General features: G+C 37.1%; 1 protein-coding gene across 5 annotated transcripts in view; it reads right to left on the bottom strand.

Annotated features, from left to right (window-relative positions):
* Positions 1–19,223, bottom strand: part of tenm2b (teneurin transmembrane protein 2b) — a 319,786-nt gene that overhangs the window by 63,696 nt on the left and 236,867 nt on the right. For all 5 annotated transcript variants that reach the window (XM_048165628.1, XM_048165629.1, XM_048165631.1 and 2 more), the window contains 2 exons: positions 15,428–15,653; positions 5,338–5,576 (listed from right to left, as the gene is read on the bottom strand). In XM_048165628.1, the coding sequence (XP_048021585.1) occupies positions 5,338–5,576; positions 15,428–15,653 (465 nt within the window). The remainder of the gene's footprint in view (positions 1–5,337; positions 5,577–15,427; positions 15,654–19,223) is intronic.

Here is a 19,223-nt window from a genome sequence, read left to right as displayed (position 1 = left end):
AGAAACAACTCTTGGCTGGCAGCCAGTGGGTTCAAAATAAAGTAAAATATTTAAATAAATAAATTTAAAAATACATTTAAATAAATAAAATATTTTAGTTTTAGTTTAAAGCACATGTGCCAGATTCTTAGAAATGTATTCATTGGTTTCATTAGGTTTGGAAGATCTTTAAAGGTGCCATCGAATTGAAAATTGAATTTACCTCGGCATAGTTAAATAACAAGAGTTCAGTACATGGAAATGACATACAGTGAGTCTCAAACTCCATTGTTTCCTCCTTCTTATATAAATCTCATTTGTTTAAAAGCCCTCCGAAGAACAGGCGAATCTCAACATAACACCAACTGTTACGTAACAGTCAGGGTGTACGCCCCCAATATTTGCATATGCCAGCCCATGTTCCCAACATTATGAAAGGCATTAGACAAGGGCAGGCAGTATTAATGTCTGGATGTGCACAGCTGAATCAACAGACTAGGTAAGCAAGCAAGAACAATAGCGAAAAATGGCAGATGGAGCGATAATAACTGACATGATCCATGATAACATGATATTTTTAGTGATATTTGTAAATTGTCTTTCTAAATGTTTCGTTAGCATGTTGCTAATGTACTGTTAAATGTGGTTAAAGTTACCATTGTTTATTACTGTCTGTATAATGCATAAACACAACTTCATTCTTTATAAATCTCTCCAACAGGGTAGCATTAGCCGTTAGCCACGGAGCACAGCCTTAAATTCATTCAGAATCAATGTAAACATCAAAATAAACACTGTACTTACGCGATTAGACATGCTGCATGACGAACACTTTGTAAAGATCCATTTTGAGGGTTATATTAGCTGTGTAAACTTTGTTTATGCAGTGATACAGTCGGGAGCTCGGGAGGGGGCGGAGAGCGCGCGATTTAAAGGGGCCGCAGCATGAATCGGCGCATTTCTAATTATGCCCCAAAATAGGCAGTTAAAAAAATTATTACACAAAAATCTATGAGGTATTTTGAGCTGAAACTTCACAGACACATTCAGGGGACACCTTAGACTTATATTACATCTTGTAAAACAACGTTCGATGGCACCTTTAAAGTGCCCATATTATGCTATTTGAAAGGTTCCTAATTCTGTTTAGGAGGTCTCCTACAACAGGTTTACATGCATCAAAGATCAAAAAACAATTTCATTTTCTCATAATATACATTTCACATCACCACAGTTCTCAATGATTCTCAAACAGCTCGTCGGATGAATCAGTCTCTCTAAATCCCTCCTTTCCGTGAGCCTACTCTGCTCATGATGGCACATTCTGTTGTGATTGGTCTACCACTTACAGCTCCAGAGCTTCCTAAAGCTCAGTGATTGTACACACTGTAAAGACAGTAACGATGGCGTTGATTTTATCATATCAATCCGAGCGCGTCAGATGATGAAACATTGGAAGAAGTTATTCAACCCAAATCTCCATCGCAAAGAAGACTTGAGCAGGACGTTTCTCAGTGATATGCTACTCAGTTTGACGTTCAGCATGAGATGTTGCAACTGTAGTTCCTCACCATCAGCATTAACAAGTGTCAATCAACAAACCGATGTGTGTATTTCCAATTTATTGTGGTGCACATGTGGGAACTGTATTATTAACAGTATCAATAGCAGTGCTAACATTACCAGAGCACTAACGTGAATGACTGACGTAATATTAAAGTTTTCAAATCAAATCTTGCTCCATCCTTTATCATTACTCAGAGTATTAAGAATGACAGACAATCTGCATTAATGGACACAGTTTTAGGTAATAGTGAGCAACCTCTGATTAGCCAAAGTATTTCAGTAAGACAGTAATAACGTGAGTTAGCCAGGGGACATACACAATATAGCTAAAACAAAACTATGTATTTTGAACACTCTGTATAAAATATATACATCAATAATTAATCACACTTACAGATTCTGATTCTGAGGAGCAAGTTGGTCCAAATAAACCAGGTACTGTCCCAACTTTAACCACTGATTCTTCACAGCCTCATCCTTTGGTAGTGAAAATAAACCGATTTTCTTTTCACAGCGCAGAGCACAGCGTCTTGTCAACATGTTATCCACACTAGCGAGCTACAGTGTTTGAGAGGAGTTCAAGTTTTCACGGGATGTCCACACAGAACGTAGGCAGGCATTATGCAAATGTGTTAACTTGTGACGTGTGAACTTCACGGAAATGGGATTCGAATTACAAACGACTCTATTAAGTGGTTCAGAGTCGACTCTACTTATGACGCACTTTCAGCTTTACAACTTTGCAGGTCATCAAAAATCCATAATAGGGGCACTTTAATGCCATTTTCAAGAAAATGTTAATCTAACAACCTTCAAGTAAAAAAAGAAAGCATAAATACACTACTGTTCAAATTTTGGGGTTCAAGCTGTGGCTTGAGTGTGTTTTCAAATGCAGGGTGTTGTGTGAAGTGTGGTGCAAACTTTCAAGAACCTGTGCGATTCAGGCAATGAACAGTGCTGCTCACTGGGTGGTTACAGCTCAGTGGACCAGCCACACATATGCATTAAGAATCCCATTGTACTGGCAAAAAATCCTGAGGTTTTGGAATAGTTTACAGAACTCTTTACAGGCCACTGCACACAAGATACTCACACAAATACACTTTCATTTAAAAACACGCTCACATCAAAAGTACCCTGAGCATAAATATTTTGTGTGTGTGTGTGGGTTTATAAAACTCTGAAGGTACTGATGCAAAAACTGGCTCTGCAATGTGAACAAAAACTAAAAGCAAGGCCAAAGCCAAAGCTCCTGCAAAATAAACAAAGAAAGACAAATGAGATGTTAAGCATGTAAATGTGCGAATTATTCGAGCAGAAAAGACAGACGGCTGTTTTTTTTTTTTTCACTGCTTTGTAAAGGTGCAACTCTCTCACAGGCTGGCGCAAACTCAAGGTGCTTGGTGACATTTACAGTTGACTGTGTTGCTGGAAAGGGTCCCACTCTTATCGGACTCGGCACGCAGTCTCTGCCTCACCTTCGGTGCCACCTTTTCTTACCGTTCAAGTGCAACTCTCAGCAACGAAAATACACCAAAACGTGTTCTCTGTCTGTTTGTTTTTGCATCAGAAAACCCTATAACTTTTCGCTGCTCAGTTACTAAGAACTTAACCTACAGTAACTCCTTTTTAGGAAAAAGAGAGGAACTTTAGACTTGAAACTAAGCAGCACTCCCTGCAGAGAGATGCCTTGATAAGACCAAAACCTCCTTCCCCAAAAACATCCGAATCACAGCTCATATCAAACGGCAGATGAATCACACATTGCCGTCTGAAGTAAACGTCCACATGCTGAGGCTCCTTCCGCCCCTCTGCGTGGGTATTTGCTTTGCCGCAATTGTACCACAACAATAACACACATCAATGGTTTATCAAAGACGCTTTGAAGCGCTTCGTTCTTCGTGATAAATGTCATTCTTCTGAGCGAGTCATCTCAGGGTCATTCTTTGAGCTTTGAAAGGCCATGGTGTGCTAGAGGACACTGAGCACTGCCCAGCAAACCCTATGCTAACTACACTAACTTGTGCTCATGACATTTAAGAAGTGTCTAATTAAATTAATTGATTTATCATGCCGTGGTTGCTGACTTATTGTTTAGACAGCAATAAATGATCCATCAAGGATCCATGAATTCAGTTCAGGACCTAATTATGCATGACTGAATTCTAAAATGTGAATTAAATATCACTGTTTGCATCGTGATAAATTATAAATTGCTTATAAAGTAACAAGTGAGTTTTTCCTACATGCCTCAAGTGTAAATCCTCAAGGACATGACAGCGCAAAGAAAATGAATAATCACATTTAAGACTGGTTGATGCCACAAAATACCCTAGTAAAAAAAAAAAACCTGTACTAAAATCTATTTAAAATACATTTATTTCATACCAAGTATACTTCAAAGCTATTAAATGGATAGTTCACCCAAAAATGAAAATTATCCCATGATTTACTCACCCTCAAGCCATCCTAGGTGTATATGACTATCTTATTTCAGACACAATCAGAGATATATTTAAAAATATCCTTAGTCCTCCAAGGTTTATAATGGTTGTGAATGGTATTCCAAATTCTGAAGACAAAAAAGCATTAACTTCCGTGACGTAGTACACGACGTTCTACACTATGACATGACATACATTGTTTAGAACGTCATGTCATTGTGTACTACGTCGCGGAAGTTAGCGCTTTTTGGACGTACGTCGAATGCGTATGGCTGTAGCAAATGCATCGATTCGCTTCAGAAGGCCTTTATTAACCCCCTGGAGTTGTATGGATTCATTATTTTATGTCTCCAGAATTTGGATTACCATTCACAACCATTATAAAACTTGGAGGATTAAGGATATTTTTAAATATATCTCCGATTGTGTTCATCTGAAAGAAGATAGTCATATACACCTGGAATGGCTTGTGGGTGAGTAAATCATGGAATAATTTTCATTTTTGGGTGAACTATCCCTTTAACATATTAATTGACTTATCAGTTAAGACTTACTGATATAAAATTATAATTAAAGTTTATTTGGAGCATTTCTTTATTGCATAATGCACATTTCTTAATATTATGCCTAAAAATTGTTTTAATATCACTATTAATAAGGATTGTATGATCTTAATATAAAATCAGTCTTTAAATGCCAGATATTTAAAGTGTATTTAAAGTATACTTACAATAGTTCCACTTTAGCACAATCAAATATATTTATGTATATCTTTAGTTGGAAGTACAAAATTAGTTGCTCCAATTTAGCAGACTTTAAGTATACCAGTTTAATATACCAAAAGTACAATTGCAAGGTATTTTTATTTAGCACATAAATATGTAAATGTATTTGTAGTATACTTAGCACAAAATAAATGTATTTCAAATACATTTTAGTATTTTTTTCACTAGGGTAGCAAAAGCTTAGCTCACTAATATTATTTATATTATGTACAAATAATTCAAAAATATATGACGTTTTCTGCCAGAAATGCAAATTCAAGTGCCAGATTGCCATTCATTTAGGTATTGCCATCAATATCTACTAATGACATGAAAACTCCTACTGAACAACTGGAGATGCTTCCTCTCTAGTACATCCCAGTTGCATATTCGTCCACGGCAAACAATGATGGCAAGTCGCATGACATGCGCAGTCTGCAAAATGAAGCCTATGCTGACCAAGTCATTTTATGAACTATGAATTTGCAACAACACATTGTCGAACAATGCTTTAGTGAAGTACCAGACTTATTGTATGGTATGGCATAGTGATTTTATAAAGAACAGAGTTTTGAAGAACATACCTATGACATAAGACAGCAGGACGGCCAGCAGCACAGCGGCTGCGATCGCAGACACAGCGGCACATTTCCAGCTGCAGTACTTGGAGGGCTTCTTCAGCTTAAAGGAACTCCTGGAGAATGTGTTTCTGGGTAAGAGTCGGGGTGGTGGGGAGTAGACGGTACCACCGGTCAAGGGATAACCTGGTGAAGAGCTGCTGAATAGAGGAGTGCTCCCAGATGGTGTCTTGAAAAGAAAGTGCCTACAAGAAGAAAGAAAAAAAAGAACAATTTTTAACATGACTCAGCTGTTTATCTGAACTAATGCCAGCAGAAGGCACATCTCTTTCTTATCTTACAGTATCACTAGTCTAAACGTTCGGAAATTTGCCAATATGCCCACGGCTTTACTGGGCTTTGATAAATCTCATAAAAAAAATCTCCTTTAATGAGCTGAATGACTAAAAAAAGGCCTGTTTAAGCTTGTTTAATGGATAACTCTGAGGAGAAGGCTATTTGTTTCATTCACATTTTCCAGAAGCTTATGTTGTTCATGGCGTTCTAATGCTGTGGTTTTTCTAACAACCAGGAGTTCAATTTGTACATAATGGCTTTAAATGAGGCTCATTTAACACAGCTCTGTTCATTTAAGAAGTATTAGGCATTAGACTACTACTTTGTGTACTAGCAGTGTAGACTGAATGCATCATAAAGACAACTCCAATCGACTGCTCAGCAGAGAGAATTGATTTTTGTTGTTGCTAAATCCCTGTGCTTGCTAAGATTCAGTAGGACGCTGAATAACCCTGGACTGCATCAAACCTTTATAATTCATAAGATTATGACTATCAGACACAAAATGAGAGGTCAAATGATGAGATGGATGGCAATGTTATTGCAAATCAAAGGTGAGCTGAAAGGGGGAAGGTGTGTGTGCGTGTTTGGGGATGGGGGCAGATGGGAAGGGGATGAAAGCAGATGACAGTTTGACCAGGAAGCTTTGATGAACACTAGGTTTGGCTCAGGCTGAGGTCCTATGCTAAACCAGCCTCAGATCTTTGTCCATGTGTCTTGTTCGGGACAGGAGGTCCACTCAGACTCCACCAGGCCTCTCTGTTGCCCCCCTGCTAGGCATCCAACTGCTCCCTGCTGCCCACAGCCAGAACAAACATGGCCAGCATCTCAGTTCGGCAAAACTCAGCAACAAATCTATTGCTAGCTTTCAGATCTGAGCTGAACCTGCTTAAAAGTCTAGAATAACGTGACACCTTCACGTTACTGTACACTATTATTTGCGGCACCAAAAGTTTGTGGTTGATATGTTTTTTCAATATTTTTGAAAGAAGTCTCTTATGCTGAACAAGGCTGTATTTATTTGATCAAAAATACAGTAAAACAGTACAATATTGAGAAATATTATTACAATTTAAAAAGACTGTTTTCTGTTTTAACCCTTAAATGCATACCTTGGGTCTTTAGTGACCCGGGACATCATTCACTACCTTCCTCCTCGTTCATTTTTTAAAGTTAGACATCAACCTTCTTGGTATTCCTCAATCAATTCATTATAAAGAATATAACAAGAAAAAAATCTTACAATTATAAAAGAATGCCTGTTTTTGTATTCATTTTTTGTATAAATTGTATAGGGTTGCTAACGACCAGAGGTGTGTATCAGTGAACCTGTATTTTTTCTGCACAACAATAATTGAACCTTAGATGACGGAATAGGTGCAATTCACCTTTATTCCACAAGGTGGCAATGTCTGATACACAACGCTGAAGTGACGACTCATTTAGACAGAAAACAAAATAATAAGAAAAACATGAAACGGCTCAGCGATTTACTGCAGAGCAAGTAACGAACGCAATCAAATATGACTGTAACTGTTACCGAATGGATCTGGTGAAGCTGTTAGCGATTGAAATATTGATTTTGAAGATGTTGAAAATCATATAGTTTTGAGAATACATTTGAGATTGCGAATGGGCTCATATTCATGACCTCAAACATGAATTTACTGGGAAATGAGCTCTGACGAGAACAGTGATGATGGCATAAAACATCTGCTCAAACCGAGCCCTTTCAAGCTCCAAAAGGTAACAAAATATGCTTTATTTTATTTTTCTGTAATTGTTACTCTAATATCAGAGGAGTTTTATATTATCACAACAGGTAGAGATCCTTTCGTGTTAGATATAGATCCGGGTCGATAAAGACCCGAATATGTAAGAATGATTAGCAAAACAGTCATGCATTTAAGGGTTAATATATTTTAAAATGTCATTTTTTCCTGTGATGGCAAAGGTGAATTTCCAGCATCTTTACTTCTTCAGTGTTACATGATACTTCAGAAATCATTCTAATATGCTGCTCAAGAAACATTTCTTCTTATTATCAATGATGAAAACATTTGTACTGTTTAGTATTTTTGTGGAAAATATACATTTTTTTCAAGATTCTTTGATAAATAGAAAGTTCAACAGAACAGCATTTATTTAAAATAGAAATTATATTATAAATGCCTTTCCTGTCACTTTTGATCAATTTAATGTGTCCTTGCAGAATAATAGTATTAGTTTGTATGCTGTACGCCTTTCCTTTTTCCATGGAACCAAAAGGTTTTTGTTTGTTTGTTTGTTTTTCATAGAATGAAGGAATAAAGTAGTGGTTTATCAAGCTCTAAAAGGAAAACAAGGTTGGGAAATCACTAAAAACATAATTTGAAAATAGTCAATATGAAGGAGTTTTATTCAAATTAGTGTATTGGTCACTGTATTCTTTAATTGTATGGAAAAGAACAGCGCAAACATTCTTCTGAACTTCTTTTCTGTTCCACAGAAGAAAGAAAGTCATATGAAGTGTGAGAAAAAAATGAAAAATGAGAGAATTTTCATTTTAGTACAAACTGTTCTTTAAAATCTTTTCTGTATTCGGTTACTGCTGCTCATTTTGGTGCTGGAAAGAAGTAACAGGTTGTGAAATGGCATCGTCAGGTTCCTGTGCAGCTGTGGTTCGAATTCACAGTAGAATGAGTGGCTGAGTTTGAACTGTTTTTCATACGAGCTGGATGAAAGCAGTGAAGTGGGAATGGAGAAAATCTGTCATTCCCTACTCCGCTGCCTTTACTTTATGCGTGTGGCCTCACACTAAACAGTGCAATCTCACTGTGCAGTCACGGTCATCTGTGGACAAGCTCTGGCTCAAGGTTACTCATTCAAGCCTTTGCGATTCATCTGAAAGCAGGCAGACAATCCTTTTTCCACTCTAGCTTAATAACACACAGCACAGAATATGAAGCATAATGAAACTGTGTCTTTCCATAGCAGGGTGTGGCATCACAGTAGTATACTAGAAGAAATCCTAAAAATAAAAAAAAATACAATTCAAAGTCTATATTTAAAACAGCAGATAATATTCTAGAATCCTTTGAAGTCCAAACATATTGTTTGACAGACATGTGATAATTCAACTTAAAAGAAGCGTTAAAGCCAGACATCAGGGGCCATGTGAATAATCGACCCTCTAGGGCAAATTACATTACACTGACATGGAAGAAGAGAAACGGAGAGATGTGTGAAAGCTAGACAGAGATGGATAAATGTAGAAAGAATAAAAATGGACAACAACCAATAAAAGTGCTATTGCAGAGATAGATAGATAGATAGATAGATAGATAGATAGATAGATAGATAGATAGATAGATAGATAGATAGATAGATAGATAGATAGATAGATAGATAGATAGATAGATAGATAGATAGATAGATAGATAGATAGATAGATAGATAGATAGATAGATAGATAGATAGATAATATCATATTAATTCCTGAAGATTATGCCCATAATTTTACGTTCACCACAGTTTATGCCAGTATGAATTCATAGAGCTTCTTCATCACAGTGAATTTAAATCTTGAAAGGTCCCTGTTGAACATGTGATGCTTATAATCACTTCTGAAACTTTATCAATGTCAAGTTTTTGCACATTTTAATTTGCAGAAAAACAACAAAAAACTTGCTAACTTGTGTTAACGAATAAACAACAGCGAGCCAATCAGAGAATGCTTGCCCTACTGGGGCATCTCACCAGCAAACCATCCACATCAACTAGCGCAAACAGAGCACGACCGAGAAACATGGCAATAAGCAAAACAAGGCAAAGCCGCAAAAAATCTCACTTTCACAGTAAACACCTTTTCTCTCCTCCTGTGGGAGAGGAGAAAAGGTCCAGAGCAATTAACAAGCAAACATGAGATTTAACAGAGAACGCAAACAAAAACATTTCTCAAGGTGAATTAGTATTCCACACAAATATATAAACAGTCCGAACTGTCCAAAATATTCCGCTTAATTGGGATTTCCGGTCCAGTGACAAAGCCTCTGGTTTGGTTTTTTACAGGGCTAAGGTTCTTAACTGTTTGCATGTAATGACCAAACTATATAGTCTCTTCATAGAGGCAAATCTGCTGTTTATTTCCACAAACTCAAAATATGATAAATGTCTCCAAGAAGCCCAGCCAACCAGAAATGGTTTTATGTTGAGGTACATTGAAAGGACTCACTGGAGACTCTCTTTCTCTCATACAGTACATCGATCTACCGCTGTCCCCAATAGAAGACGCAGTGGCAGCATTCAGAAACCTCAAGCTGAGGCTGTTACATGCTGTCCACTTTATTCTCATCCGTTTCCAGCTAGTGAAGTGTCTAGATAAGAGCTATTCCCATCCACTTAAGAAAATAATGTCGCACAACATGTCTCCATTTTGTAGCATCTGAGAATTGAAGCGTCCACACTTTGGTCATTGAGAGTGAGGAAAAACAGAAGTTCGAGTGAGTCTGAAATGCATTTCGAACACACAACAACATCACACAGTTCATCAGCTCAACTCCCATGAAAGACAGAATACATGCTAAATTGTATTAAAAGATTTTTAAATCATACAATATATTTATTATTGAATGTATATTTTTATTAGTATTTGTGTCAGAAAGAAAAGTACATTTTTATTTAAATGTATTAACAAAATCATAATAATATAATAAATATTAATACAAAATATAAACACACTACTGTAATATATATTACTGCAAAAAGTGCAAAAAGTCTGCAGATTCCACCTGGTTCGATTATATCTGGCGACGAACAAAAGCAGTTAGCAATAGTTGAGATTCACAGCAGGAAGGGCAAGTATTTCTTCTCTGTATTTTTCTGTGGAGAAGTTCGAGGCCTGTTAGCGGATGACAAGTCATGTGCAGAACAAGTGAGAGAAATGACACCGGTGTTTCAAACAAGCCCAGGGGGAGAGCGATAGAAGGGAAAAAGAAAAGAAAGAGACAGCAGGCAGACACACAACCACTTCCCTGATGCCTAATAGAGAATCTTCTCCCATTTCCGTCCACTAAGATGGAGCACACCGTCATTAGCTCCAGCTCAGGGGGGCACTGCAGGAGTTTTAGCCCAAGTAAACCACCTCTAATTGGGCTCCGTCTCTGTGGCAGGCCCAGTTTTTTTTTTTTTTTTTTTTCTGGATAAATACTGAGCTTCCTGAACAAGAGGCTTAAAACTCAAGACTATGGAGGAGAGGTCCCAGAGCTCAAGTGTTCAGTGCACTCTGATACAGCGCTATTAACACACACTCACGCTAACACTCAGCTGAGGTTTTGATAGTGGTGTGATGTCCCGGTGGAAAACAGTTTGAATAAAAAAAGTTTCTTCCCTCTGCTGTTCCTCAGAACTGGGCCATTTCTTATGCGCTGACGGGAGATAACGATGGAGATCATATTTCATAAGATAATTAGTCTTGCATAGCTAGTCACAGTGAGCCTGCATTTTTTCAAACCTTCGAGCATCTGGAGTTTCCCCTCTGTGCTGCTGAAACCCAGCAGAACCATGTAGGAGCACTGAACGCTCGTCACAGAGTCTGTTCAGTTGGACCAATACGCTGGGAAAATGTGCATATTAAGGTCCATTTGTGAGACTGACCAGCACAAAGAAAATTTGTTCAAAGAAAAATTGTTCATTTTCATCTGTCATCAAGATATTTAAGATTAGTAGCCTGGCAACTAAAAGAAGCTTTTAATGTATGTATTTATGTATATATATATAGCTTTTTGTTAACAGCTTGTTTCTTTTTTACATTTTTATATTTTTATATTTTATGTATTTTATATCTTTTTAAACATTTTAGTTCATTTGCTAACTGTTTTTTAAAAGGTTAGCTTAACGTCCTAAAGCCTTGATTATACTTTTGCCTGGCTGCGCAGCGCGAGCCTCTGCTGACTGCGCAAGCTCCTCTCCAAACGGATTCTTTGAAACGACAGGAGGCGACTCAGAGTAATTGTCCTCTAAACCATCAGGAATCAGCAGTGAGAAGTAAAGTACACACGCGACGATGTTTGTTTTAGTACACTTCACCAAAACCACACTACAAATAAAATGTAAAACCCAGTAAACCTTGAGATTATTGCATTAGAATAAAATATATGGATATTAGAACAAATGTATAAAGCTAAATTAAACAACAATCTCTTAAATATTTTCTAATTTAATTAATTTCATTTAATTTCATGAACATTTTTATTAAACATGGACCTTTATTTTCAGTAAAATGGCTTGTTTCTGCTAGTGTAGGCTCATTTTGTAAATGTAAACAATTAATTTAGACAAGCAGGGTGCCTGTAAGATGCTTGTTCAGACCAAGCGGCAACCTGCCCCAGTTTCTCTTGGAAGAGATAGCCAATACTGTGACTTAAACTGCAATTCATCGACTGGCTGCTAGGGACAGGCTCCAAAAGAGAGCAGAATCTCATTGACCAACATGTTAAAATGCCCAGCTTTACAGCAGAAAAAAACATGTTTACAGCCTGGTACAAACTGTGGTTTTGGTCTATATAGCTAAAAACTGCTGCACTATTTTGAAAAATTAGAGAGTCTAATGTACACGATCATATACAGTTTTACAAACGCTGCTCAGATTGCATAATTCCTTGAAGAACAATGATGGAGAGTAGATCATTCAGAAGAAATGTGATGCAAACAATGGACAATATATCAATATTTCATGGATTTAATGCTTTTGTGGACAAAAAGTGCTGTTGTTTGTTTTTTAATGGAGGCTCATGGACATTTTACCCAAATGCGGTGGATTGGATTCATCTCGCGATCGCTATTTCATTATAAATGGGTATGAAGTCCGATTTTGATTTTGAGTGTCATTTGCACACCCGACACAAATTACAATATAACTGTTGCTGGAGCATCTTTATTGTAAAACAGTCACCGTAGATTGACAGTAAACCTTTAGAATTTTCAAATAATATAACTTGTTATCTTTATTAATATTTTAGATAGTGTCTAAGATAGATGGATAGCTCCTTAACCTGCTAACATGATCACATCGCGCTAGGCGGGCGTGGTTTCAGCAACCAGGCACCTCAGTTCCAACCACGTTCCGCCTCTTTGCTCATTTTCAGTTAGCCGGGAGTGACGTGCTGCCAAAATGGGAACGGCCACTTTTTCACTTCGTTATGGACACTACATCCCTATTTTTTTTCCGGCTATGGTTCAGACATACATGCTCGGCCAGAATCGGCTCGAAGTCATGCATCTTTGCGCACTCAACGCGCACGACCGCCTACACCTCGATGATGTAAATTTTGCCACTTGCACCTTCACACTTGTCTGGATGCAGCAAGTATAAACCAAGCTTAGCAGCCGCAGGTCGGACAGTTGCATCAAATAGTGGGTCAAATCCCCACCAACTCTCAACTACAAAAACATGGCAGAAACTGCCTCTGTAAATACCCAATGGTATTTATCTCATTAAACCCTCGTGAGAAGTGCTGGGTAAGCACTTTGTGGCAGACAGGGCTGTCTAACAGACAAAGCAATATGAGGGAGAGGCTGTTTGAGGTCACATCCATATGCCCTGAAAGAAGTCATTCTAATCTGCCAGCCAAGGGTAGAGCTTTGAAGTGTCAGGGGACTGTGGGTAGTCCATCCAACGTCTGGAGGCAGCTTGATACGTTTGAAGGAACTGAGAGTGCATTTGCCTGTGTGTGCATGGAGAATATTGAAAAAGCAAACCTGCAGCCGTTCAAAACCATGATGAACTTGGATGCAGCTGCGTGTCAGTGGCAAAAACTCCCTCCGAACTTTTGCCTGCTCCACCTGCGGTCCCCTTGGCTCCAGACTCTCGACCACTGAGACACTTCATCTCATGTGACAGCTGCACATTCTTCACTTTCTGTGACTCTCAACCAATCTGTCACCATATGGCCCTGTTCCTCTCTCCTGCTAGTACTCTAACATTCAAAGCAGAACTTCTCATATCCCGTGCTCGCCGTTGCAGCCCTGTTTTGCATGCGTGCCATCGCATGACCTATTTTTCAGGCGGTGCTTGCCTCATCTGAAAGTGAGTGTCAATTTTTTTATGGGAGAGAGCGACGGAGAGACAGAGAGAGAGAGGAAGGTATCTGTGGAGATAGACGGTGACTGGCGCTGATGGACGTGGAGTGTGTGCGAATGTGTGTTTATGCGCATGTGGCCTGGAACTTCATGGATTCTGCAGAGTGAACGCGTGTGCCGACACGGTATTGGACACACAGCGTGGTGCTGGGTGGGGTACTAAAGGAACTGGTTTATGGTGTGTATCGGAGCACCTGGTGAATAAAACATCTGAAAGACAGGGGGATGGGAACCGAAAAAAGAGAGAGAGAGAGAGAGAGAGAGAGAGAGAGAGCACGAACACGAAATAGGCTCAAAAAATGAGTGTGTGTCTCATAAATAGTGCATACAGCATTAGAGAAGAGCATTGTTGAGTCAAGGGGAGCAACCCTCCAGTCCTGCAAAAAAAAAAAAACTCTATACTACACAATAAACAAACACAAAAATACAACCCACAGAGACCCAGCAGACACAATCCAGTGTGTGTGAGTGTGACAGGCTGTGACTAAGTGTTCGGTGAGGGTCTCTGGGAGGGTGGGTGATATGGGTTTGTGTCTTTTGTGTCTATGCCTTGTAGACTGGGGGCTAATTACATGCAGTGACTACCTAAAATCATATATATATATATATATATATATATATATATATATATATATATATATATATATATATATATATATATATATATATATCACAGTCAAACCAAAATTTATTCAGACACCTTGAACATTTCATTCATTAATTCAATTTATTCACTATAGTTTAAAAAATTCATTATAATATATGACAAGATCTCAGAATTAAACTGTCAGAAAAAAATAATCTTAATTATGTCAGATGACACTTAAGCAAAACATGGTCAGGTCAAAATGTCTGAATAATTTTTGGGTATAATATGTAACAGTTTACTTTATTTTGCTATTCATAAATGAACTATAGTGACATGCACCCACTAGTAAAAATATATAAAAAATGTCAGAATAATTTTTGGTTTGACTGTTAGTAAGTTCATTCACCTTTTTATCTTCTTGTGAATGAACACTGTAAAAAAAAAATTGGTTTGACTGTTTATATATATATATATATATATATATATATTAGTAAGTTCATTCACCTTTTTATCTTCTTGTGAATGAACACTGTAAAAAAAAAATTACAGTGTTCATTCAATTTTAGTTTTTTACATTTTTTTCTTCCTTTTAATTCTTTTTTTTTACATTTGATAAGTATAGTATCATTAATCACAAAACAAATAAAGATTATATTATTTTATATTAAGTTAATTTATGAAATCAATTGAAATTATAACACATATATATATATATATTTAAATATATGGTTAAATTAATTTAAAAAATAATGTGAATTAAAATAATAATTATTCGGTTTTAATTACTATTTTCATATCATTTTAAGTATATCATTTTTTTATTATAGATTTTTCTATTATATGCAGAACTATTACATGTTAAAAGATCATTAATGGCTGTAATGAATAGAATAGGCTATAAAGGCTAGGCTATAAAGTAGAAAGTATGTGTATCCACATCACGCATCACGATACGCAGCCAATAAAAAATGGATAATAGAGCTCTGTAGTTTTTTTGAAAAAGGAATCTGAGCAACCCTAGCAGGTGTCTTTTGGTGTATTTGTGAAACTAACCGTGTCTCCAGCGGGACACTGCTGTTGAGGGCCCAACTGTCCTGGAGCTGGACGGATTCAGGGGTGGAGGGTCCATCTGGCGGGGCGGCGGTAGGTGCGTGGCTCTGCAGGTTCCTCCGGCTGGCCTGGTTATTGCGATTGAGGGAATTAGCCGATGACTGGTGGTGGTTGTGCGGGGGAGGCAGAGGAGGTCGAAGGGAGGTCTGACTGTGATGACTGGACGCACCTGAAAGAGACAGAGAAAGGAGATTAATCACAGAACATCTCTTCCTTCACGTTGCCTCGTAGGATGCTGTCTGTAAAATGTTTTTCTGACCATAGATTCAGAACATCAAGTTGTTTAAGTTACTTTGATTCAATGCAGCTGTAATCTGTTTACTGTTCGGTAGCCATGCGTGAAATGATTGTAACCGAAAGGAGGAGAGGTGAAATGCTACACATTTTGCAACAGAGAGAAGGATCAATTATGGATAATAAGATAAGCAGACACAAAAAGACTTTGATAAAATCTATTGCTAGGAGGAAAAATAAAACATGTCTGGATTTTTATTAGATTGCATTCTCTGCAAGTATGAAAAACCTGGAAACAAAAATACATTTGTATTGCCTTTCTAGCTCCTGAAATGCTTGCTACAATTATATATATAACCATTACACCATTAGATATTGTTTTAGTAATGGTATAATGAATATATATATATATATATATATATATATATATATATATAAAAAAAAAAAAAGAAGAAGAAAAAAACAGAAAAAAAACGACAACTTCTACAGGCTAAAGTGGCAAGTATTTAGTGACCTCCTCTTACACTTGAGCAAGAACAGAAATCACGCTCTCTTGAACATAAATTGAATGGAATGGAAAAGGACTAGAAGGCCAAGAAAACTTTCAAAATATGATGAGAAGTTTCTCAGATTTTCTTCTTTGAAAAAATGGAAGAAGTCCAGGAGGTCACACCAAATACTGATTTTTAAAACATTGCTAAAATAACAAAGCTGGTGGTGGCCTAAGACTTTTGTACAGTACTGAAAAAACAATGAAATTATTTGCTTTGAAATAAAATCTAGAATCGTTGATCATAAAACTAAGCATTTAAATATCATCTTACTAAGACATATTATTGGGAGATATAGAGTGACAACTGATATTTTTATGCATTTAGTAGTCTGCTATACCGTTATAAAGATCTCATTGATTTACATTACAAGCTAGCAGAATGTCATCTTACTTTTTGCTTTAAATGTCAGCAACTGCATCAAATTATTTATTTTTTCCTAATTTTGGCCCTCTTGAATAAAATTTAAGTTTATATTACATATAAACTTTTTTTTTTTTACTTTTTTTTTTAGTTTTTTATATTTTGTCTCAAGGTTCAATAAACTTCTATTTTTTTTTAAATGTTTTTTTTTTTCTGACTATTATTTCATGTCAGGCTTTCTCAAAATATAATTTTATATAATTTATGTTTTATGATTTAGACATGTATAGGTGTTCATTTAATTAACTTATGAAAGAAGCTAGTTGTGTGATTATCTCAGCATGTTAACAACTGAGATACATTGGAAGGTAAGATTTTTCACAGCACACAAATGAAAATATTTGCCGCACTTGACGGTCCCTGAACAAATAGTGCAATCAAGCGTGTCTAGATGTTTAACAGATAAATCTCCATTCCTGAGTATCTAATGCAAAAAAAAAATTCACACCCTCGCATTTCACACCCTCCGTCGCACCTCCCGACATCAGCGCATGAGGTCAAACGGAAGCAAATTCTTCCAGGAGCCTGTGAAAAGAGAGGAAAGCAAGGGATTCAAAAGTGCCTTTGTGTCCCTTAAGAAGAGGTTCCGAGATGAAAGAGGATTTTAGACCAACGGGAGATCGGCTACGGTCTGAGGGCCAGGGCTGTGTAATCTCTCTACATGCAGTGTGTCAGAGCGCTCTAAAAACGGAGCGCGACAAAACCCGACCGGGCATAAAGCCCTGCTCTCTCAGCTTACAGCGCCAGAGGAACTCTGGAGGAACTCTCCGGCTCCAACAATGGTGCTCAAAACACTGGATTATCGCCCGATGACATGCCCATCAAAACCAGCCCGGCCACTCTCCACAAACTGGAACAAAAGCGTGTAGGAACTTGTGCTTTTAAGGACTCAAAGCACTGCCACAACTGAGGCCTCACTCTTTGTTTTTTCAAGGGGACCTGGCGTAGTCGGGCAAAATTGATGCGACAGGCGCAGAAGAAGCGCCCTGTGAATGGGAGCCTGTGACAGTGGCCTTCAATGGCCAAATGAAGGATTCTCTTCTCCTTCGCATGTGAGAACGTCTCGCCAGGGGTCTCGGTGTGAAGCGCTGCAATCACAGAGGAACAATGGGCCGCTGCTGCACTTCCATTATACAGAATGTGGAGCTCACGGCGCACAGCCAGAGAACGGCGCTAAAGTCAGTACAGTAATGCAGAGATTACAGGCAACTGCTGTTATTAGCACAGAGATACGTGAGAGAGCTTAAATTCAAAATCTCTCACTGTAATGTGCACGCCGTATCCAAGCAGGAGGCAGAAGACAGGGGGTCGTCTAAGACGCCTGAGGAAAGAGATATTGATTGCCAGGGTGTGTAGCTATGAATTTGCTGTCTGGAACTTTCCTCCATCGGATGATATGGCAACTTAATTGAACATAAACGAGTGGACTAGAGGTCGAACAATAGTGGATTCTGCCTAATACAGATAACTAAGGAGCAAAACCTTATCAATAACAGATTAATAATCTGTCGGAGTCCCGGCTCACGGACCTTGTCTGATTCCGTCTCCCTCTCTCTCCCATTTCACTTCCTGTCTAATCTATACTATCCAATCGCAATAAAGGCAAAAAAAGACAAAGAAAAAAAAACATTAATAATGTGTTTTTTTAAATGAGTAATATGAATGAAAACTCAAGTTAGTTTTTTTTTTTTGCCTGTTTCTGTCCACCTCTCTCTCTCTCTCTCTCTCTTTGTTTTTTCATGTTATTATAATATATTGTGTATATTACACATTTTGTATTTGTTTTTTAAATAAAATAAATTATTTTTAATAATCTTTCAGAGTCCCGACTTTCGGACTTTGCCTGATTCTGTCCCGCTCTCTCTCTCTCACTTCACTTCCTGTCTACTCTATACTATCCAATCGCAATAAAGGCAAAAATGACAAAAAAAAGGCAAGAAAAACATTAATAGTCTGTTTTTTCAAAATAAATAATATGAATGATTCTGTACCCCTCTCTCTCTTTGTTTTTTTTTTTTTTTTATGTTATTTTATAATAGTATTATGTATATCACACATTTCAGATTTAAATAATTTACCATTCTCTGTAGTTTCTTTAGTTGTATATGTATTTATTCGTATTTGTTTTTTAAAATAAAATAATGAGTTACTTTCGGACCTTGCCTGATTCCGTCCCCCTCTCTCTATCTCATTTCACTTTCTGTCCACTCTATACTCTATAAAATATTTTTAGAGTAAAAAAAAGGTAAAAAAAATAAAAATAAATAAATAATCTGTTTTTTTTAAATGAATAATATGAATGAAAACTCAAGTCTTTTTTAATGTTATATTATAACAGTATTGTGTATATTACACGTTTCCGATTTATATAATTTACCATTCTGTTGTGTTTCTTTAGTTGTATATGTATTTATTCGTTTTTTTTTTTTTTTTTTTTTAATAAAATAAATTAAAATAACATTAAAATTAAAATACAAATTTTTGTCAATAACAATAGTTCTTATCAGCGCACATTCTAACACATTCTAACC

The sequence above is a fragment of the Megalobrama amblycephala genome, linkage group LG18 (assembly GCF_018812025.1).
Source record: "Megalobrama amblycephala isolate DHTTF-2021 linkage group LG18, ASM1881202v1, whole genome shotgun sequence".
Lineage (NCBI taxonomy): Eukaryota > Metazoa > Chordata > Actinopteri > Cypriniformes > Xenocyprididae > Megalobrama > Megalobrama amblycephala.
The sequence above is the reverse complement of the archived record's forward strand: the minus strand, read 5'-3'. Positions and strand labels throughout refer to the sequence as shown.